Source organism: Mastigoproctus giganteus, chromosome 8 (genome assembly GCF_048544385.1).
Source record: "Mastigoproctus giganteus isolate SK-2022 chromosome 8, ASM4854438v1, whole genome shotgun sequence".
Lineage (NCBI taxonomy): Eukaryota > Metazoa > Arthropoda > Arachnida > Uropygi > Thelyphonidae > Mastigoproctus > Mastigoproctus giganteus.
The window spans coordinates 195,441,259-195,465,639 of NC_143582.1; the positions used below are offsets into that span (position 1 = coordinate 195,441,259).

The 24,381-nt window shown below is 36.4% G+C and overlaps 1 protein-coding gene across 5 annotated transcripts in view; it reads left to right on the forward strand.

Annotated features, from left to right (window-relative positions):
* The window catches only part of up (Troponin T, skeletal muscle), a 47,128-nt gene extending 29,686 nt beyond the window's left edge, over positions 1-17,442 (forward strand). For 4 of the 5 annotated variants that reach the window (XM_090379119.1, XM_090379121.1, XM_090379118.1 and 1 more), the window contains 10 exons: positions 1,211-1,250; positions 2,544-2,660; positions 3,130-3,216; positions 5,055-5,192; positions 6,907-7,119; positions 7,606-7,676; positions 9,327-9,348; positions 12,651-12,731; positions 15,075-15,399; positions 16,789-17,442. In XM_090379119.1, coding sequence (XP_090235245.1) covers positions 1,224-1,250; positions 2,544-2,660; positions 3,130-3,216; positions 5,055-5,192; positions 6,907-7,119; positions 7,606-7,676; positions 9,327-9,348; positions 12,651-12,731; positions 15,075-15,377 — 1,059 coding nt within the window. In that variant the 5' untranslated portion in view covers positions 1,211-1,223 and the 3' untranslated portion in view covers positions 15,378-15,399; positions 16,789-17,442. Of the gene's footprint in view, positions 1-1,210; positions 1,251-2,543; positions 2,661-3,129; positions 3,217-5,054; positions 5,193-6,906; positions 7,120-7,605; positions 7,677-9,326; positions 9,349-12,458; positions 12,540-12,650; positions 12,732-15,074; positions 15,400-16,788 lie in introns of all 5 variants that reach the window. The other variant, XM_090379117.1, reaches the window with a different exon arrangement.
* Positions 17,443-24,381: the final 6,939 nt, after the last annotated feature.

The window sequence follows — 24,381 nt, forward strand, 5'->3', positions numbered from 1 at the left end:
ATTGGTCATATACACTAGTTGGACAGTGTAAATAATTATAGTAATTTAATTTATTTGTGGCATTAAGTTTGTTTCAATAAATATTATTAATTTGAGGCTATATCTTTCTTTATTTTCTTGAAAATAAAGAATACAATTTACAAAAGAAAAAAAAAAATATATAAATTATATTAGAATTAAGCATGTTCTGTATACGTTTAATTTTATGAACTACCATTCCTCTCTTACGTATATTTCCTCTTTATATCTTCAACTTTTCTGTCGCTTCTAGCAAAAATGTTACAAATTTTCGCCTTACTTAGCTTCAGCTGGCTTTACTATTTCTCGCTTAGCAATTAGCTTTAATAACTTATCAAAATAACCATAATTTCCAGGGGTAGAGAGGATGGAAAATTATGTCCCAAGAAAACTGGAATTCAAGTTTTATATTCTTTATTCCTACACTTAAAACTTCCTGTTGACTATTTCGGTTCACTGTCGGGGCCCCTTCAACACTCAGTTGAGTAGTTATCCCGAGGACAGGGGTGGTTATTTCTATCATAAAATCATTACCTAATTTCACTTACATTCAGAAAAATTGCTAGACATTTATCTGTGACACCCCCGAAAGAATTTTCTGGAGAAAATGTTCATAATATACTTCAGATCCCTTATACCTAACCAATTGACATCACTAATTACTGTTAATCGTAACTAGTTGAACTTTTTTTTGTTTACTACTGTAAAAAGGTTGAAAAATATGTTTTTATTTGTAATCTACTTGGACCTCCGAAAAGATAAACTATTTTATTTGCCATTACTGGTATATTTTGCATGGAAGTGAGTTTTATTGGTTTTACTGTTTGGAGTGAAGTGTTTGTGTGTCATTCAAGCACGTAATATCTTTATAAGTTATTTTTTTAAGAGTGGTTTTCTATTTCCTTTAGTTTGTATTTTGAAAATTAATTCAAAATTATTACATTGAAGTGCAGAAAAATTTATTACTTTTATTATGAAATATTTAAGTCAATAAACGTTTTTATATAAAATTTAAAAAATAAATAAATATTTTGAACATGTTCTTATGTCGATTAAAACAAAATAATATAAAATCACATAGATATGTAATATTCTAATTGCTAAAGAAAATGAACAACTAATATGGCTTTATAATATTTATGATTTTGCAAAATAATATATATATTTTTTGTTTTTGCTTTGTAACTTTTAGGGAACCAGCAGTCATGACTGAGGCCGAGATTGCAATGGAGGTAAGAATTGACTTACTCTTTCCATTTTTATTATATTTTGTTATTTTAATTTTTAAAAAATAATATAATCATAATGGAAAACAATTATTTTATTGTAGGATTAAAGGAAAATGATCCTATAATAAAATAATTTTTGTAGGATTATTTCCCTTTGATCCTGCAATAAAATAATTTATAATTTTAAATATAAAAGCGTTTAGTTCTGCAGGTAAGTGGTTTTGCTTTTAAATGAAGTTAAAAGTTTATTTCTCCGGACGAAGTTAAACTACGATTCATCAATAAAAATGCCGTATATGGTACATTTTAAAACAAAGTTTAAATATTAAAAAAGCAATTTGGCATTTGTATCAACCATCTAATTTTTAATTTTTAGAATCCATGAAAATAGGAAAAACGTTTCTTTGTTTATAAGCTTCTTGGCTTGTAGGACTGTCTTGTCCATTGATCTGTTTTTTTGCGCCAGCAAGGTTTAAACTGCTCAGCTACCATGTCTCTTCTTCTCAGTGTGCCATCTCCTAATGGAGGTCGGTGACCACCATGGCAAATGTTTCACAGTCTCTGGGATCTCTGAACAGCTGCTCTATGTTTAGTCCCGTCCAATTCTTGATGTTGTCTAGCCATGATAGGCGTCTTCTCCCAGGCTGTTTTCTTCCCACCGTTCTCCCCTCAATAATTAGCCGTGGAATTGCATATTCCTCATCAGGTGTCCAAGATACGCTGTTTTTTTTTTACATTCTTCAGCAATTCACCGTTTTTTTTTTTTTTTTTCAATTCTCTGTAGGACACTCTCATTGGTCACCATTGCTGTCCATGGTATCTTTAACATTCTTCTATACGTCCACATTTCAAATGGTACTTAATGGGGCATCGCCCCATTAAGTACCATGAGCTTGTTGACATTAATCTCGAAGCCTATACGTCTCTAAAATTCTAATTTGTGGTGTCAACCACACAAAAGAATTCCTAGAAGTTCCTTTTTTGTTTTATTTAAACATTCCTTTAATTTCATTAGCTGTTCTTTCGTTTAAACACGAAACTGGAAATTATAGATGGTTGAAAAAACTACTCCTTATTCGTAGATCTAAACATAAATTCGAAGAGAAATAATCACGATTTCAATATATTTATTTACTTATTTTCAAAGTTGGGTTTTTTAATTTATAGTTAATATTAAAATTATTTTATATAATTATTTTTAATTTTATTGCGCTAGAAATGCATTCATTGAATTCTCTGTTGACTTCACGCAACACATTTCCAATCACTCAATATCTTTGATGTTTTGCTCCTCAGGAGAAGTTTAAGAAGAAGAAGGAGGAGGAGGAAGCCATGTGGCAAGAGTATTTAGAACAACGACGCAAGCAGAGAGCAAAGGAAGAAGAAGAGCTGAAAAAGTTAAAAGAAAGACAGGTAAATTTTTCAACTTTATAAAACGGACAATTTCATTATCTTGTCATGCCTGACTCTTTATTGCCACAATATTAAGATGCGATTTTATAATCGAAAGTGAAAGAAAAAACTCTTCATTGATGGTTAACTGTAAAGACTAATACAATTAAAGCTTTTTATTATGTAATAAACTATGACCAGCGTGCAGGGTTTTGTACAGCGCGTGTTAAAGCACTCAATTATTTAAGCCTTTTAATAATTATAAAAACTAGTACTTTTTTGGCGATGCCATTTTGTGGTAGATAGTGCAATGCCAAGGCAACTCGTGATGAAGGCGAGCTTTGTTCTTTGCCTGCTTTTCATAATTTTAATTATGATCAACATTCATAAATGTAATTGAGCAGCTCAAAAATATTTACAGTGTTTATTGTTGCTAATAATTCAAAAGCTGCTTTTAATATATTTTACTAAATTATTTCTATCTTTTCAGAGCAAAAGAAAAACATTTAGAGCAGAGCAGGAGAAGAAACTGCTTGAACAAAAGAGGAAACAGGAAGAACAAAGGCTAAGAGAGATAGTAAGTAATAATTACTTGAAGTTTATAAACAAATATTAATTTATGATGATAGTCTGAATGCACACATCCACAACACAACAATCTCCAAGGCGCATACATAAGTTGGAATATGCTAAGACCCAGAATCGGAAGAGATGCACCCATTCTATTTTGGATGATGGTGCTGATGCTCCCCTCCTGTAGTATTTTCTGAGTTCAAGGAGCTCTGGTCTGATATCTTCCAGTCTCCTGAGGAGTCCTGGAGATCCAGGGTTCCTCCGCCTAATTCCACTGAGGATGGGCAGCTCATGACACTGCTTTATAAGTCCATCACTCCGGTTAGATTAGATCCACTTATCCCACTCTCTCCGCCAGTTCTGGACTCGAAGGGATATCACCTGTGCAACTAAAGAATATTCTCGTTTAGGTCTTAATTGACCTGTTACATATCTTCTTATTATTGGACACTTTGCTTGAATCTCTTCTTAGAGTATATACAATCTTGATCCCTAAGAAGAGTAACCCCACCTGGTGACTATCGACCTATTATCGTGGCTTCTGTGGTGGTGAGACTATTTCATAAGATACCATGCAAGAGAATAATGGGGTGCTCCGCTTTGACCATCGTCAGCGGGCCGTCATTTCCTCTGATGGATGAGGTGCTGAGGATGTGCATTTATTACTTACCATTCTTCACTGCTCAAGACAAGAACTTCGATCACTATACTTGGCCACTATTGACGTCCAGAAGGCCTTTGACCAAGTTTCCTACCAAGCGGTGACTAAGACATTGCCTTGCAGGACAACTGATCGATCATTTCCTTGCAGGACAACCTCTCTACAAGTTTACGTGTCGCAGGAGAAGAACATATTATCAAACGTACAAGAGGCGTGCGGTAAAGAGACCATCTACCTTCAATGCTCTTTAGTTTAGTTTGGACTTGCTCTTAAAAGAGCTCACAACTCATGTAGGTAACAACCAGTAGGGACAGAGGATTAATGCAATGGCCTTCGCCGATGACTTATTGATGGCTTCCACCAAAGGTGGCCAATAGAGGTTAATAGATCAGGCCATCAGCTTCTTTAGGAAGAGGGGTCTGGCGATCAACCTCTCTAAATCATGGACTTTGTCTCTTGTTCCGTCCGGCCGTGATTTAGAAAATAAAGGTCTACGACGTTAAATTATTTCTAGATAGGACTGAGTTATCATCTTCATCAGTTGAGACCATGTGGAGGTATCTGGGGGTGGAGTTTTCACTCGGAGGTCTTACGAAGGTGGGCTGTAATTTGCAAGAAATATTAGATAAACTAAGAAAGGCTCCCCTTATACCACAGCAGCCTCTGCTCATCCTTAGATTATTTGTTCTACCTATACTCTACCAATTAATGTTTGGCCGTATTGCTGCTGACCAACTAAGCAAACATGATTTACAAGTTAGAGCCGCCTAAGGATGTACCTACGACATACTTCCACGCTGATGCGGTTGACAGGGGCTTGGCATAGCTTCTCTTCGTTAGATAATTCCACTGTTTAAGTGAAATCGGCTATTGGGACTACAACACTTCTCGTCTCTTACCATGGCACTGGTCAGAAATGAATTAAGGGCCAGCAACAATCTAATTAAAGATGGTACCATTCTGTGGACACAAATACCAAGATCAAGAATAGGTGGCAAGACCTTCTTCACAGATCTTGTGATGGTCAAGGCCTTAACACCTCCAACAAAGTTAAATCCCAGCACCGTTGGGTCAGAGACGGCACCCAGCTACTCTCTGGTCATGAATTCATTGACCTTATTGGGATACATGATAAACTAATCGTATCTTCACAAACTCATTACTTACCTTTTTATTTATAGGAAGAAAAGAAGGAAAGGGATGCGGAAGCTAAAAGAAAAAGACTCGAGGAGGCAGAGAAGAAAAGACAGGCTATGCTGCAGGCCATGAAGAAAGAAGAAACTGCAGGGCCAAACTTTGTCATCAAGAAAAAGTCAGATGTAAGTAGATGGCAATACTCCAGTTATATTTTAAATGTGTGTATTGTACGCAGCTACCTTAGCAGAGTATGAAGGATTTATTTCTGCATTCTATCGATCATGTTTTAGCTTTAATTAATTGGATCATTAATATTTATAATGTAGCTTAACAAGTCGTTAGATACAAAAGACGCTAATTTATTAATGAAACGAAAGTTTCGAACAATAGTGCTTCCGTCTTTCTCTCCCTTTCTTTTTCTCAAGAGAGAAAGAGAATTTTCTTTAAATGGCGATTAGCAATTGTTGCTGTATTTTAAATTCTACTTCCCCAATCATATCTTATTTATCTTAAAATCCATCCAAGCCGTTTTCTATGTAATTTATACAGTACAAGCTACATATCCATCTCTGATTAAACCACAGCTGTTTAAAGGAAGACATAGTTAATGTTTTAAGGGTAAAGCAGCGTTCAATAATCCTTAGATCTTATTGAAGATGTAAGGAACTTTACAAGTATTTATAAGTAATTTATTAGCTTTACGTTGGACTAAACTTTTGATTTATTTTCTTCCGAAAGATGGTACATCTCATTGATTTTGATGATCTGAATCAAAATGTGAAGTCAGATACTGCCCATAGATTAAGAGAGAGGAATTCAAGTTACGCTTAATGGAATTTTTAATGAAATTTTAACAAGTATTGCAAGAAGCAGTATTAAAATATAGTCATTTTTGTAAAGTTCCACCATGCATGAAGGATAAAGAGCCTCGTGTTGTTGATGCCAAATCCGTACACGACCATTCACAAAGTGGAGTAAAAAACGCGACTCATCCGACCAGCACACCTTCTTCCAGTCTTCTAACGTCCATCTTGCATGCTCATTGCACCAGGCGAATCTTTTACGCCGATGGTTAGGAGAGGATGCCGTAGGGGTTGTCTGCTGGTATAGCCCATACGTGCGACGCATAGTCATGCCAGATATTGTTCCGGGCCGTTGTTTGACCATTTTGACGCCAGTCCTGGTACACTTTAACTACAGCGGCTCTCGAACACCCCACTAGTTTAGCTATTTGGGAAATCGAGGCACCAGCTCGTCGAGCACCGACAATCTATCCTTTATTAAAGTTTCAGAAATCCTTCCTTTTACCTATCACGCTCGGAATTTTACTACCTACTGAACCACTGACACCTTATTTTGGCTACGTAGATCGACTAACTCAGCACTCTCGTACCTCACGTGGTCAATGCTTTCAGTTTTCATAGGGGTGGTCATAATTCAGTGATCACTCAGTGTAAATAATATAAACAAATGAACAACTAATACAGACATGAGAAAGGAAGCATCAAGCAGATAATCTTTAACAGTTTTTAAAAAAAAAATTAAACCTCTTTTAGTTACTATTTGTTATATAATTAATCGAAAGGTGTGTTCTGACTTTATGTTTATTAAAAATTCAGCCGTGTTAGAACTTTATACAATGTTATTTTCTGAATATCTTAATGAGAACAATGCGTGTTCAGTCAATTTGTGGACACTATGAATATAGATCTTAATTCCACAGACTGTTTTTATTTATTTATTTATTTATTAAAGATAGTATATGTAATCAAAATATTGAACGGTAACTGATTTAAATATCAGAGGATATATTAGAGACAACAATAAACAAGAATTTCAAATTTAATAAAAATAAAAATGGTGTTTTATTGCGATTTACAAAGCTTTCATTTTCAGATTGGGATGTCCGAGAACGAAAAATTCAAAACCAAGGAGCAACTGGAAGAAGATAAGAAATACGCCTTAAGCGTTAGAGTAAAGCCTTTGGCCATTGAAGGACTGTCTGGAGATGATCTGAAAGGCAAGTGCGCTGAATTATGGGAGAGAATTGTGGCCCTAGAGAGTGAGAAATATGATTTAGAGGAGAGACAGAAAAGACAAGATTACGATGTAAGTGATTTATAATAAGTTTATTTAAATTAAAATGTTGTTTATGATTACTATATATCCCTTCCTCTGCATCTATGTTTAGATGCAGAGGAAGCAATATTTGTAATGTGCTTGTGCCAAGAGAGATTAGAAGTCAGGATAATCCCCAAAAGAGATATATCATTTTGACTAGAAATCGGAGTGTCACCAAAGATTAGCATAGGAGCAGAAGAATCCTTTTTATGAGATATAAGACAAGACTGAGTTTTAGGAGGATTGAAATCAACTGAGTTGTATTTGCTCCACTGGAGGATTACTTGGAGTTCAGCATTTAAGAAATTGGTAGTGGATATTGTGCTGCCTGAAGCTCATTATAACGGGATTTTATTGTATTGACGATTATGCAATTGTAGTAAATTTTATCTTCGTATTTTAAGTTTGTTCAAGAAACATTCATATTTAAGAGATGCAATTCTAATTCTATTAATCTTCGTGTTTACATTTTAGTTGAAAGAGCTAACTGAGAGACAAAAACAAATCAACAGAAGCAAAGCCTTGAAGAAAGGTCTGGACCCAGAGTAAGTTTCATAGTTTCAAAGAATACAGTTTCATTAAAATTTAAGTATTTGCCTCGATTTTATTAGTAAAGATATATGTTTATATTAAAAGATAAAATCCTGATGTCTACTAATTTTATATCCATTAAAAATTGGAGGGGTGAAATATTCTTTGAAAGTTTTCAATTTTTCTTTAAATTACTTTACATTTCATTTAATTTTAATTACATTAAAAATGAATTCTTATCTTGAATCATAATTTAGTTTCTTCTGTTAAATTTTAGTCCGAATTATTTTTGCTATTTGAAATTGAGAAAATCTGCATTAAGATGTATTGGTATCTTTATTTGATTGCGTACGTGGTGTGTTGAAATGGATGAATCTATGAAAAAACAATTAAAATTTAATTAAAAATTAAAATAAATAATTAAAATTCAGTTAGCGGTGTTGAAATTAAATCCAGCTTGCAACTATTTCGATGGTCTAAGACCATCAGAAAGCAAAAGAGAAAACAATATCGATCCTTTAAAATCATGCAAAGGTTACATTGAATAATTAATTAACTATATGCATCTTCTCTACTTAGAAACGAAAACTAACAACAGATTCCGCTTGAAAGGTTAAATTAAAATGACAAATTATCAAATGAAACTGTACTATATGTAATATCCACGCTAAAATAGGTAGAGGACGTGAACGTAGAGGAATGGTATGATTTTGTGAATATTTTATCTACACTGATCGACAAAATGTTTTACACAAACATTTTATTGCCAACAGTATCGAAGACAACGCCACTGCACAAAGAGCTGAAGTGGTGGAGGAATATCTTGGAACTGAAGATATCCAATGACAGCCGTGTGGCCATCACGATAATCAGACTTAAATCCGATCGTACATCTGTGGCCCTTGGGCGTCGCATTGCAAGCCGACAGGACAGCCAATTCCTCGGTCACTTGCTGAGTCTGTGCTGATGGAAGAATGGGATTTGTTGCCACAGAACCTTATAGACACCCTTATCTCGAGCATGGTTCACCGCTGCCAGGTCTCTTTAGCCGTTGGAGGATCATACGCCGTACTGATGTCATTGACCATATTTTCGAGCATCTTGTATGACATCTTGGTTGTATAAGAATTACCAAACAGTGACCTTTTTTCTATGATGGTGTACTATAGAATACTATGGTACACCATCATAGAAAAAAGCTTGTTCTGGTGGCGTATCATAGTAGTATTCTATGGTACACCACCATAACAAATTTTGCCCCTCTTCAAACCGTGTGTTACCCTCAGGATCTGACACGGGACCTGAATACCCTGAGGGATTTGGTAATGGATAGAACAATCTGACAGGGGAAATTAAAACCCTAAGTGATCTGACAAGGGTACGCTAAGGGATTACATACAGGATATGAATACCCTGAGGGATTGAAATGAAATTTAAAATTGAGGGATGCGAAAGGCTGCTTGAAAAATGCAATTTGGAGTTAGCAGAAAAATGACAGTATTTGGATTAAAAGATTATCTGGACTAGTTACACTATATATTTATATTTTATATAAAAATTTCTCATCTGTGTTTGAACTACCTTTCTAAAATTGATAATTATTAACAGAAGCGATATAATGTTGCAAAATATTTAATACATATATATTTTTTTATTATTTTCAGAGCCCTGATGGGAAAATACCCGGTAAGAAGTGATTTCATTATTTAAAATAACATCCAGGGATATTTCCATTATTTCTGAAGGAAGGTTATGTAAAACTATTTCGAAAAATTAATTAAACAAATAATTTAGAAAATTTTAGTTAACCTTAAGGGATTTTAAGTCTTTTAAAAATCTTTTATTGATCTCAATAGATAAAAAAACAACAACAAATATACAGGAGCCCCTTGATAACCAAGGATAAAGAGGTTTTTGTATTCGTATAATAAAATTGAATATATAGAATTAATTTTAAATTTCGAATTTTATATTTGTTCGGCTTCTTAAATTATAATTTTATTAATTGATGTCGGAAAATAAATGAAACTGTAAATGCCATTTACGTTTCTTTCTCATACAGGCTTTTGTTATTCTTTTGACAATCCCATGGTGTGATTTCTTACAAATTTATTTCACTAATGAACGTATCTGGAAAAATAATCCTGGACTGAGACAAAAGAGAAGCATGGAAGCAATTCGGCCATAATTAGACAGCCTGCTTTTCAAATTAATCTCTTTCGTAAAATTTGCATAAAGAACGACCTTATTAGAAAGAAACTTAAAAAACAAAAACTTGGACATTATCCAGTTCGAATATTAACGATCTCAAATTTAACTTTTAATAAACATAATGGGCAAGTCTTAATTTTTGGAATTAATGTTTAATTTACAAATGTTGGCAAGAACTATTCTGAAACTAAAAATTTCATAATTAAATAAAACCGCTAAATATTAAAATTTGATTTCAAGTGTTCTTTCAAATTATTTGAAATGCATTTATAAACCATACCGGACAGATAAAATCACTTAAGAATAAAAGCCATTAAGGTGATTTTCTGAAAAATACACCAATGGAATCTTATTTATAATTCCCTCCAAAAAGTATCCATTGAACCTTCCTGGTTAAACAAGTGATTAAGTCTAGGAAAAACTCAAAATGGAGTATGAACCACGCAAATCAGTTATTCTTGTCATGATAGAGAACCTAGCTGACTGATTTGGGAATTACTGTCGGGTGTCACGCATGATTCAAAGTCGACCTTTAGTCATGTTCTCGTGAAAGAATCGTGACGGTATCACTACCGTCCGCAACATACAAGAAGACCACGGAATCACACTCCTCTAGGCAGAGGTTACTTAGAAGGGTAGTGTGACAATTTTTTCAGACATCTCTGAAAAACATCAACCAGGAGTTTAAGTCGTCAACAGGATTTGAGGTTCGTAATAATATACTGCGTATGATGCTCCACAATCTTGGTTTTTATGGAAGAGCGACGGCGCATAAGTCAAATATTTCCAACTTCAATCAGCAGTCTCGCTTTGCTTATTGAAATGAACGTCGAAATTGGTCTATAGAACAGTATAAATCGGTTTTACGGCGCGAAGAATATTGCTACACCCTACTCCAATCAGGTGGACGGGTGTGGTATGGAGTATGCCTGGAGAACGTCTACTGCTGGAGTGCATTGTGCTACCAATAGAGTTCATAGAGGTTATGGTACGGCGCTGTTTCTCATTGTATGGCTTAGGACCTTTGGTGGTTGTGCAGGGAACCATGAACGCCGATGCCTAATTTAAAGTTGTGGGCAGTTCCATGCTCCTACGATGTGACAGTTATTTGGCACAGACCCAAGGGTGTTTCAGCAGTATAATCCCTATGTCATACCGCCAATGCTATTTCAGAATGGTTCATGGACATGAATGTAAAAAGTTGGAATGATTCGAGGGAAGTTCCATTTGAGTCCGATAGAATACCTATGGGATGAACTGGAATATCTGGTGGAGGCTAATCCAACACAACGTAAGAGTGTAGCTCAACTAGTCGCTGTCCTGCAGGAAAAATGGGGGAGAAACCTGGCCAGGAGGGTATAGCGGTCAGCCGACACGTTGTTGAAGTGAGTGGCAGTAATTTGTACAATCAATGTGTTTCTGAATACTTTCTTGGAGGACAGTACTTATTTATGTCACCTTCCATGTGATGTTCGTATGAGGAACACCGGGAAATATTTTTATTCATGTATCATATCAAATGTGATACATGAATGAACAGATGATGGAGTATATCTGCCCAGGTCTGCACACTTCCAGATCCTTTCATCATCACAATCCTCTGCCTGCATCCTGGTAATAATTTCAAGACTATTTGGCGACTGCCTATTAGTACAGTATTCTTGCTCACACCTTGAGGAACCTCGTAAATCCTATTGACAGATGAGCATTCCAGGTCCAGGACACACATTTCTAATCAAGGGGCTAACCATTGTACAGTATTTCGTGTCTTTGTAAATTATAAGGTATCCTTATGACTTAAATGCTTTATAAATTTTACAAATTACTTTATATTGTATTAATTTCATAGAATATAGTAAGTTATATTTATATTTAAAAAATTCTAAATGAACAAGTGATATTCAGTGGAAATATTAATGAAAGAAGACTCGTACTTAGCATGAAATACCCATTCCACCTTATTAACTGAGCTCAGCCAAGAGTAACTTTCTTTTTTAAAAAAAAAATGCGTTGTATAATTATATTTTATCAAACTTGGAAGAATAATCTGAATATTTTCGGCCATTATTTTTAATTTAAATAATCTTTTTATCATATTTTAAAACGAACTCGTTTCCACATTTTAAATCGAATTAGAAAAATTCCTTTTATCATTTCGAAATGAAGTTCTTAATTAAAAATCTTAGCACAATCTGCTCTTCTAGAATATTTAATAAGGAAATAATCATAAATAAAATGAGATGGAATTATAATTTAGAAAAGAAGTAATCCGGTATAAGAAGAAAAAAATATTATCTCATGTTTTTACTTAAAAGAATCCGACATGTAATCTCTTACCTAACATAAATCAAGACTGTTAATCTCTTATATATACCTTCTTCTCAGAAAAAGAAATAGATGGACTTCGTGTATTCTTCTTTTAGATAGAAAGCCTCCAGATTTAAAATTATCAGTTTTTTTTTTCTTTTTGGTTGAGCTCACAACTAGCAACACCCATCACATATTCTGGTTTATCCTCTTTTATCCAAAGTCATATTAACCCAATAAATCCCTTGTTCCTTCCCTTTTATCTTTCCTCATTCTAGCCTAAACTCCAAGTTGCGAGCAAGTACGAGAGAAATCTTGATAGAAGAACGTTTGTCGACAAAAAGTCCCTTTATGAAGGAGTAAGTATTCTGTGCGCGCGATATATATATATGTAAAGACGTCATAATGTGCTTATTTTTTGTTGTTTTTTCTTTTTCCCCCTTCTCCGCTTTTTTTTCTGCCCATTATAGCCTAAGATCAAAGTTGCCAGCAAGCACGAACGTCGAGTTGACACCAGGACTTTTGATGACAAGAAGGGACTCTTCAATGGTGTATGTAAATGTTGGGCATTTCTCTGCTTGTTCATCCATGCCCCATACCTTATCCTTATGCTTGGAATCTCCCATCCCCGGTGTCCCTATGTAGCAGATGCATACTCGTCTTAAACCTTCCAATTTCAGACATCAAATCTCTTTTTAAATAAATTCCGTCCTTGAGAATAGAACCAAATGGATTCAATTCAAAAGAAAAATAAATGTATTTTTTGATCATTATTTAAGAATTTCTATAAAGCGTGTATATTTATAGTTAACCCATTTGAGGTCCCAAAATGGGAGACTGTGATCCGTTTGATATTCTTAGGTGCAGATGGATGCTAAAACTTGGTGATTGACTAGCAGATGATTGACCAGTACATCTGCGAATATATTTAAATAAATCAATCTGTTTATACTCCGCCACGGTCTACATTATTGAGAGGTCAGAGGAGTTTGCAAGATAGAGAATACAACACTGCATCTCTTTGACCAATCTTGTAGGTCCAATTGAGCAAGAGGAAGAAAGTTCCTAGTGAAACACCCTAGTGAAATACCCCCCTCCTAATCCATGTAACCACTTCGCAGCACGCAAATTCGACATTGCAAAATGAACACAGCTGTAGATTAATTTCTTATGACAGAATTCAATGAAGTGGAAAAATGGTTTATTCAAAAGATTAACAGCGGGGAATTCATCTTTGGTATTTTGAAATTCGTGTTGAGTTTTTCTATAAATACTTTAGATATCTAATTCATAATAAATGACGTTGCGCTATACATAATTCAGTTATATGTATAATACCAGGATGTTGGTAGTTTGATGATTGGGTGAATGAATTGATGAAGGGATGATTGATAAGTTTCTTATCTAAGCATGAAGGAGTTTTGGGACTAAAATTATAATATATTGTAATTAGTATCTTTTGTAAATATACTCTGATTCTTTTTTTCGAAAGAATAAAAATCAATGGACTTTTCTTGCATATACCTTCTTGTCCTCTCTTCTGATTTTGTGAAAGAAAGAAAATTTAAAAAATCTTTCGGAACTAATGGAAAAAAATGAAGTCTTGTTCATAAATAAACGCCCTCCTGGTAGCACAGTTGGTAGAATTGCTGTCCCCCTCCCACCGGATGCAAAAGACCTGAGTTAGAGTCTCGTCGATGAGGTGAGGAGTTTTTATGGGCCTTTTTCACAACGTGGCCAAGTTAGTCGGTCTCAGGCAGGGTAGCGTGATTTTTCATCCAGTAAACAGCAAATCGATCACAGAACACACGCAATTTACAGACACTATATACAGAGCAATATGGGCTTAGTCGCTGATGCTTTTAAACAATAGGGACTCATAAATAAATGATAAGGGCCGACCTGGTCTCAAAATATCACATCACAGTTTCATAACACAATTTCTAGGAACTAATTTTTGGTTTAAAATATCAAATATCAGGGATGGAATTTTTTGAAACATTTTTGAGTGCTATCTGCTACATAAATCTTCCATTTCCTCACAACAGAGCATTTTAGATATCTCCTGAATTCCCCTGATGTAGATGCCTGTGGAAAACTGAAGCCTATCGAATTCGAAATCCCCATGAAGATTTTTATCCAATATTTTTCCAGTTCCTTTTTTGTGTCAATGCAATATTTTAAGAATGCATAGTTTTTCGATTTTTTTTTAAATTTTTATATGCTATTACAATTTACATATACAATTTATTGATCTATTTAACTATTTTTTAGAGTTGAGCATTTTGATTTTCGTATTTTAATGAAAATATTTTGAAAAATCAAAAGATCCATCATTTTTAACCTTAAGTTTTTTTTTCCGGTTAATCCAACCAAAATGTTTTGAAAAAAAGCATGTTTTTTTTTAAGGAGTGCACGTAGAATTCCGAGCTGCATGTATACAATTGAAATTATTTCTTCTATAGATATTTAGAAAGTCCAATTTTTTTTAGAAAGATCATGCCTGCCTATTTAAAAAGTATAGAGGTTTTAAATTAGAGTATTGCACGTTACAGTAGTTTAGAAAAAAATTTAAAAAAACGATTGCCTAATTAGAAAATTAGCAAAGTTATTATTCTTGTAAAAAGATTAAACATTATTATTATTTTTTTAAAAAAATATTTATTCGATTATTTTAGTAAATTGTTATTAGGCGAAGTATGTAAATATAATTAAAGTCTGGATTTTAATCCAGACTTTAAGGCATAGGGCACAGCCCCATCCCCTCCAATATGAAAAAAAAAAAAAAAAGAAAAACGCAAAATAGAAAGTTGGGTATTGGGTTTACACGTGCATACAAATTACAACACTTCCAAAATTATTTTGCCTCTTTTTTTACTATTGTTTCTATACAGGGATTCGACAATCAATACAAGCAATCCCTAGAGAAAAACTGGAGCGATAGGATGAAGAATTTTAAGGAAAAGGGAGAATCCAAGCTTCCTAAATGGGATCCAACAGCGCCAAAGGTGAAGGAAGTTATCGATCGTAGTCGTGTTTACGATGATGAGGAAGATGACCTTGATCAGTTTATGGCCATACCTGAGCCCGAACCAGAGCCTGAACCACCAAGATCTGCTCCTCCTCCACCAGCGCAAGAAGAAGAGGAGGAGGAGTATGAAGAGGAAGAGGAAGAGGAGGAAGAGGAAGAAGAATAAAGAGGAGAATCAGCAAAACCTGGTATGAAAATTACTTTTTGAAATCCTAATTTGCGCCAGTTTACCATACTACAAGTTTTTACTTGCCAGAATATGATTTCTATAAAATTATCAAATCCTCTTTATAATGCTGTCGTTTTATAGGTCTATAGTTGACATTTTAATAGCACTGATGATCCCTAGGTCGTTGATTGGTCGCGTGATCTGCAAATGGAAGTGGACCGGTGCTGACACCGTTACGAAACAATTTGGAAAAAGCCCAAAGCTGACGGAACGTGAAAACAATAGTCTTTTTGGAACACGGGTCGACGTTAACGCAGTGTACACACACACACTGCCCTTCAGTGAGACGATTAAGTACATCGTACTAATACAGTGCATAGGACCTTTGCATAATATGGGCTACCATGGTCATGAAGACGTCTACAAGTCACTAAGAATCCCAACTGATACCACATACTGTCTAGATTGGTGTAAGATCCACCGTTTGGACCGTAGACCAATGAAAAGCTGTGCTTTCGAGCGATGAGTCACTGTGCGTGATTTACGAGACTCACAGTCATGACTGGATGTGGCGGATGCCAGTAGAAAGTTACCGGACTGTGTTGTCCCACCAATGAAATTTGGCGGAGGCAACTTGATGGTCTAGGGCTGTTTATCATGGTTTGGATGGGACTATTAATTATTTTGGACAAACCATGAATGCTGAGGTTTGTCTAGACGTCCTGGACAATAAAGTGTTATCTACGTTGTCATATCTCATCGGGGATGGCCCATACTTGTATCAGCAGGACAATTCTCCATGTTATAGCGTTCGTATTGTGAAGGACCGGTTTGAGGACACGAGCGCCAAAAAGTTGGACTAGCCAGCCTAAGTCGCGACCTCAATCCTATAGAACCTCTTGGATGAACTGGATCATCGGGTGTATGAGCGAGGAGAGACTGCCCAAAAACAGAGTTGAACTTCTATTTGAAGGTCAAATGGCGGAAAATATTGCAGGACATTTACAAAAAATTGGTGGAGGGCGGTTCACAGGCTGTCATAAAGGGCAAAGATTTCACCACACTCTTATTTTTCCAGTAAATATAAATGGTAGGGCAGTGTATTATTATTATGAAGAATAAAAATTATTTATTTTTAATTAATTATTCTTGATACTAATAAATTTTTTTAATTGTCGAAGGGTACATTGTACATTGTATCACAGGTGCCACGCCACCACCAGCGCTGCTGAGTTGAAGGTAATAATAGATAAATAGATAAATCGTGTCAAATACAGTTTAAGCAATTATACAATATTTTATGATTTAAGAGCTCAACTTATTATAATTAAAAATTAACATATCATTTATGAACTGAAAAAATTAATACTATTATTACACTACTGAATTTAAATTTCTTCTTTCATAGATTTAATCGCCGTAGTACACTAGTAAAATCTTCTACCATCACCTGACGAGCCTCCCACCAACTCCTCACCACCAAGATGGCTGCCAGTTGCTACGCATTTTGTGCCAAATCCATACATCCATCTGGGCACACATGGACGCATGAGAAAGCGCCTGCTCCTTCAACAGAACACTCAACCCATGTCAGAGCTAGAGATCTAAATCTTGTTAGATGACCAAATTCCAAACTCCAAAGAAAGAACGAACTCCATCAAGAGTACAATACTGAGAAACTTTCCAGAGCTCCTCTTGCATTCCTGCTGCTATTGTGTTTAATTTTTTTTTTTTTTTCGTTTCAACAGGAGGCCTCCTGTGCAGGAGCTCGTCATTGTAATAAAGATCATCTGTTAGTATTGTTTTGTTGTGTTTTTCAGTCGTATTTTTTGAGGGGGGGAATACACATCAAATCAGATATTTAGTCGTAGCCCTAAAAAAGTGTCCTAGCTCGAGCCATGGCAGTAAGTGTCGTCAAATAGTTCAAAAAGATGAACTTGTAATCCAGTATTTATTAAAGGAGATTTTTTTCTGATTATTTGAAAAGTTACGTGATTTTATTTAAAAAAAATATCTGTATAAAAGTTACATTCTGAAATAAAGAATCAGTAAGCAAATCCAATACACGTTTTGAATTGCAAAGATGTTTTGTGCTTATTTTGGTTTTTATATTTTACTCTAATTTAACACAAGGAAAACTGGAGCAATTACCAAAACTTTGAAAATGTTTATTTAAAGTCTTTACATCAGTGGAGGCAGACCAGGAACCCAGTAGACTTAAGTTACTCTGGCAGGTCCTGCCACCTAATTTCCTAAGATTTCAGTGGCTAGGACCTAAAAAAAATTAATAATAATAATAATAAATAAATAAATATTCTTATATTGTATTTATATCACGTACATATATACACACAACGTGCATACACATACCAGCGTCAATCGTGGGGTTGTTGTCTCTTGAGTTGATAGGCCGGGACGTGGGCAAAGATATTTTGGATGTGTTTAAATTTAGGTGTGTGGGGGCTTCGCTAGCGTGAAGATAGAGAAGGAGGGGAGCTGAAGACTGGGGGTAGAAAGACAGAAGTATGGGGAAAACAGGGAAGGCAGCCCCAAGTTTCAGTGGGGCATGCCCATGCCCACCAGAGCATAAATGAGGGTGGGAAGAGGAGAGAATCGTCCCCCCGGGAAGTAGGGTTTAAAGGTGAAAGGGGCTAGGATGCCCTCTTCAGGATGCCCGTAAGGCTTTGGCAGCTAGGCTGCAGTTTGTTGTCTCTGTTCTTGTCCATTTGATTTAAGTTGGGACATTCATGGGGCAGTCCCCGTCCTTTTTTTTTCTTCTTCTTTTCTTTTCCGTTCATTTGCTTTTTTTTCCATAGTTTTCTTTTCCAGAGGTTGTCTCTGTTTTATGCGATTTGTTTATGTTACTGTACTATCAGTCTTGTATGGCAATTAACACCTTTCTCCTTGTGAAGAGGTCTTGTGTGTACTGGGAAAGTGCTCGGTACTCTGTCAATGAAGTGATGTTCAAGTCCTTTGGGAAGGTAATGGATTTTCGTGATGAGGGTGCATCTGAGATCTTCGTATTGTGGGGAGTCGTAAAGCAGGTGGTCCCAGTTTTCGACCTCCCCGCACGTGCAATTTGGGTCATCCGTGAGGCCGAAGCCGAACAGTTTCTGGTTGAAAGGTCCATGTCCTGTGAGTAACGAGGTCAGGTGTAAGCCCAGGAAGAACCAGCCCGGTTGCCTTTGGTATATTTTGTTCAGTTCTGGAAAGAATTTACGAGTGATCTCACCTTTTGTCGTCTCTGTCCATCTTTACTGCCACTTCTGAAGGAGGTAGGTTTGTAGTCGGGCTCTTTCCGTTTTTTGACTGCTTGCTGGGTTGATTGCGAAGTTCTGGTGATTTTCGGCCACTCCCTTTGAGTGCAGGTAGAGCAGTCTTGCTTTCACAGCTTCTAAATCCAGGGGGAGCGCTCCAGCAGGCACCTGCAGCGCAGGTGTACTTACCGTGCAGCAAGCTCGTGTGGTTGTCAATAGGATGGTCCTATGTGTCGTATCCAGGATTTTCTCGTTGGTTACTAGTGATGTTTTGGTGTACCATACTGCAGCTTCGTAGGTTATTGCTGAGATGAAAGTTGTCTTATAATATAGCATTAGGGTTCGTTTTTTCAATCCTCAGTACTTGCTCGTAATCCTAGCCACTAGGGCTGAGTATCTTCTTATTTTCATTCTTATGTGTTTTAGGTGGGGTATGAAGGATAGGTTATTATCTAAGATAACTCCTAAGTACTTCATTTGCTTGGTGAGTTTGATGGTCAGGCCCTTTATTTTTATTTGGGGCAGACGCTGTACCTGAAGAGCTACTGGTAGACCTCACCAGTGCAACGTTGGTCCATACATACAAAGGGTACTAGTTCTTCCCAGCAAAACATGCCCCATATTAAGCAACCACTGCCACCTACGTGGACAGTGGGAACCATGCAAGACGGGTTCATGGACTCGTGTTGCACCAGGTATTTGGACTCATTCGACCAGCACACTCGTTTTCAGTCCTACAGTGTCCAACGAGTGTGTTGTCGGCACCACAGCATTCGCAGTTCACGATAGTTCAGTGGTGAGGAGAGGGTGTCCCTTGGGTCGTCTGCGTGTCATTTGGGATATTATTCTTGCATTCCCCATATTGTATTGCGATATCAACTGTCGCACAGTGACCTGACGTTGAAACCGCGCAACGCACTGCCCCCTTTACTCACTACGAACATCAACATTGCATACTCCCTTACAGTCCTGTCGGCGGGAGGTGGTTTGACACGTTCGATACCATTCTTTGTACGCCTTAATTAGTGAACCTTTAGTAACCGACAAGACGTGCCGTTTCCGATATGGAAACATCAGCCGCACGAGCTCCCACAATCATACCCTTTTGAAACTCGGTATTACCTTTACTACGTCCCATAATTGCTACTTTATCACTTTGACTTGCATGACGAGATTCAAATTATCACTGCTCTAGCGTACGAGGCTGTCTGTTTTTTATCTTTTTATATTGCGAGCTATGCGGCATAGTCCATTACTGATGGGGTGGTCATAGTTCAATGATCACTGAGTGTATATGGATATACCTATATATACATATATAAACTGAGTTGGCTTTGCATTAGCAAAACCTACCTAATATCTTGTGGACCACCTTTTGTCTGTAATGCACCTCATACTCTTCTTGGCATGGACTCTAGAAGGTGGTGCAGGATGTTCGGTGATAATGGTACCCATGAGTTGCGCAACGTGTCCAGTAACGCTCGCACATTGTCAGGTGCATGTTCATAGCATCCAATGTCGTTTTTCTCGTCGATGTTCAACTGGGTTGAGATCTGTTGAGTTGGGAGCCATGGGAGGACGGAAAAATGTCATGTTCACGAAAGCAGTTTAGCAACCTGCTGGGCATCGTGACATGGCGCGTTGTCTTGCTGATAGACGCCGGAGTTGTCTGTCATCAAGGAATGGGGGTGGGGGTAATTGGTCTGCGACGATAGAAAGATAGGTGTTGCCATCGAGCTGTTGATTAACAGTGATCAGAGGACCTAGAGCATTCCACGAAAACGGTCTCCAACCCATAACATCACCGCCTCCACCCTACTGAATACCAACAATACATCCAGGCTCATCGCTTCATGTTGCTTTCTCCAAATGAGGATGAATAGAATAGTCCAGTCTATTCCTACACAAGGTGTGTGTTGCTAATGAAAAATGAACTCAATATTAATAGATACACATCCACAGATTTAGAGAGGAATGCAGGTTACGCTTATTGAAAATTTCAATTAAAATTTAACAAGTATTTGCAATAAATGGCATAAGAATATAGTGAATTATTATTGTTTTTTTTTTGTTTGCCTTTCTTTTGCAATGATCGGGAGCCTCTCTGATAAGTATTTAACCATAGATTACTGGGCGTCTACCTTCATGGTAACGTTTCTTCATGTTACCAATATCTTGCTGAAAACGTTCACCGTGTTCATCACTGCTATGTCCAAAGTAATTTGAGAAAAAAGTATAAATGAGAACGAATTGAAGCAAACTCAGTAGCACAGGTTTTGGGAACAAATGGAGAAATGTCACCTGAAGTTTTTCTTGGAATGAAAGTTGTTCAGAATTCATGTACCATCTTTCTGTCAGAAGACCATGGTAGATATTGAGTGGATTGGATTTTGAATGCTGGAAAGTGATTTACCAATATCCTCGATACAAGAGTTAGAAGAAAAGTCTTATTTTAATAAGTCAGCTTTATTTTTATCTGAGGTGACAATAGAACCATGAGGTTTTAACAGAGGTGGGTGTGCAAATGGGAAAAAGTTTCGGCTAATAGCCTTGGCAAGAGACCAAAATGCTCGACTAACATATGGCCAAGGAGCAAGTTTTATGCCCTAAGCTCTTTCGAAATCAAGTTTAGATTGATCAATAACAGTTTTACAACTGTTATGAATCTCATAGAAGTGTTCTATGAGATTCATGCCGCATTTGGTGGCACTATTCGATCAGAAAAATTGAATAAAATGAAACAAATGAGAGATATAAATAAAACAGTATGCTCCCAGAAAGGAAATTTAATGATTAAATAAACTAGCCATTGAATTAAACTGGTTGATCGTGTCTTTAATTTGTTAATAAAATGTTTTTGAAAATTTAACTTTATTGAAAAATATATCAGATTATGTGCTTGTAATCGTTGGGCGTTGGTTCTATAGTGTAGTTATACGCAAAACGTTGTAGCCAGCTTTCTAATAGTGGGTATTTCGTCCTCTTGCTTCCAGTAGAGCCACCACACGATGAGGCATGGACTCTTGAAGCCTCTGAACGCTGCAGGAAGTATATGGTACCATGTCACCAGGACTGCCTTCCGTAGATCTGCAATAGTCCAAGGTGGAGTATCAAAATCTGAATCTGTCGATCCACGTAATCCCAGAAATGTTCTATGAGATTCATATTCCAATAGTATTTTTCCTGGACCTTTTTTTATGTACGCATACTATTGAGAATGAACACAAAAACTTGGCTATTCTTTTGCTTCTGCAGAAATGTTTAAAGTATGCTGGAAATCAAGTCTTTAATGCAAGGAGCACCCAATTCAGGGTACTAACTGTAGTAATTCCATTTCCCTCCTTGACGAGTGGTGTCCATTCTGTCTAAAATTAGTCCTGTACAGTTAGCCTTTTGAGTTGCCTGCCGAAATGGAATATGGTAATCTTTTTGAAACTTTATGGTTATAGAATATCCGCCTTTATAGTAGTAATGGAGCGCTTAGGTATAGGATGGGAGGAGTGGTATTGTACCTATGCATTTTGTAATAAGAACACCTAAAAGTTAGAGGTCTCCATTAACTCACCAGATGGTCCAATCTGAGAAAAGGTTTCTAATATTTTGACCAGTGAATATAGACAAAACAAGCTTTATCTCCTTGAAGCCACAGTTAAACTGGTGGTGATGTCTTAGAATAATACTTAGAGTCAGTCTGCCGAAGTTTGTTTTATGTTTGACATGCCCAGCAACGCTATTTGAGTGGTTTTTGTTTTCTTGAAATATCTCTTCTGATGTCACTGAAGAATTATTTTCGTCCATGTATCTGGACATTTTTCTTACAGGCAGAAATCAAACTCTGATATCCGCATGCGCAGTTTCTTTGATTTTTTTTAATCATCGGGGAGTATCTAAAGTTTGAAAAATTTCCTTACCTGGGCGTAGTGAAGGGGAACGTTGTAGCCGAAGAAATCATATCTGACATTTGTTTTCATGGAGTAATAACTTTCTGTCATCCTTGTGTACCTGTGAATAGAGTTGAGCGCGAAGGTTTCAGGCAGCTAAAACAATGTTCGAAAGCTTTTTCAGGCGTAAATAATTTGAGAAAATACACAGTCATGGAATGGTTTTGACAAAGCTATATGTGTGCATATATAAAGATCGCGTATCGTTGAAGAGAATTTTATAAAATACGTTTCGGGGAATACGTCTTATCTTTGTTCAGGTGAAGACTTCAGCATTGTTTGGACAACAACTTTCAGTCAATTACGTTTATTTATATCTGAGTTTACCAAACACCCAATTCTCGGTTTTGAAGGTTAATTGTTTATCTAATAAAAATACTAAATAATAAAATAAGATATATAGATAGATTCTTATCACATAGGTATGTATCCTATTAAAAATAATACTAGTATAGGAATAATTTTAGTCTGGCTAAGTTTTATATAATAAAAAAAAACTAATTTAGTCGTTTCTTAATTTCTTAAATTAAAGTTTTTATTTAATTGCTTATCAGTTTATAAATATTCGGATTAATTTTTAATTTGTAGATAAACGTCTTTTAAGTGGAATTATATTTTTATGACCAATAGATATTTGAATTATATTATTATTAAATATAATAAATATGTTAAATAATAATAATAGTAAAGCGGCGCGATTAGTCCAGTGGTTATGACGCCGGACCACCGATATGACATACTCGAGTTCGAATCTCTCCACGAAAAAAAAAAAAAAAATCGCGAAAGTTGGTTCATCGGATCTACCTCCCCAAGGTTAAAGTGATGGCTTAGGTAAAGAGTGGCAGTGCCGTTTCCAATAACTACGGGGAATCACTGGATGCACAAAGCCTGTCAGAGACCACCTCAATTGGCGAATTACAACGAAGTAACACTAGATGCCATGCGCACGGTCGTTTACTGTGGTTAATGCTGTGGCGACGTAGTGGCTGATATCTACACTGAATTTCTACAAGGTTAACTCAACAATGACACACTTCCTGGAAGCAACCATGGCGAAGTGAAGGACCACCATCAAGGTCTAGAACGTCGCGCTCAGACTGATTTTCATCAGAAGAGGAATCTTCCAGTGAGATGACCTGAGTCCATTATGGTAGATGACGCGAGGAATTTTAATGGGCTTTTTTCACTCCTTGGCTGAGTTAGTCGGTCTCAGGCGTAGATAGCAAGGTTCCCCGGCAGAAACTGGGGGTTTTCGTCCAGCAAAACAGACAAATCGACCATAGAACACACACAATTAACAGACATAAGACACACAGCACGGTAGATGAATTTAATTATTCAGGTGACCTAAATATAATAGGTAGTCCATTAGGGTTCTATCTAACCCACTGTCCACCATTCTCACAACACGAGACAGTCTGGATGCATATCGTCACGCCACATTTTCATCCTGCCATTGGTGCAAAAAGTGTAAGTTGATCTTTTGATCAACATGACAACAATATGATCTTTTCTCTACTGTGCTGAATTCTTTAATGATCCACAGTAGTTGGAGTTAATTCTCGGTTGTAGCGTAGAGTTGGGAGTACATCAGTACATCAGTTGAGAGAGGGAGTATAGGTTCTTCCTCCTTGAGAGCATGGTGGACAGTGGGTTAAGTGTTAGATACAACCATTAAAAGAGTGCCTCCATATGTATCAGATTTGGGGACGCATTAAATTCTTCGCCTAAAAATAAAACAGTACACCATTTGATAAAAATTAATCATTAACATACTCGAACCTGCATTCAATGATTGTGCAA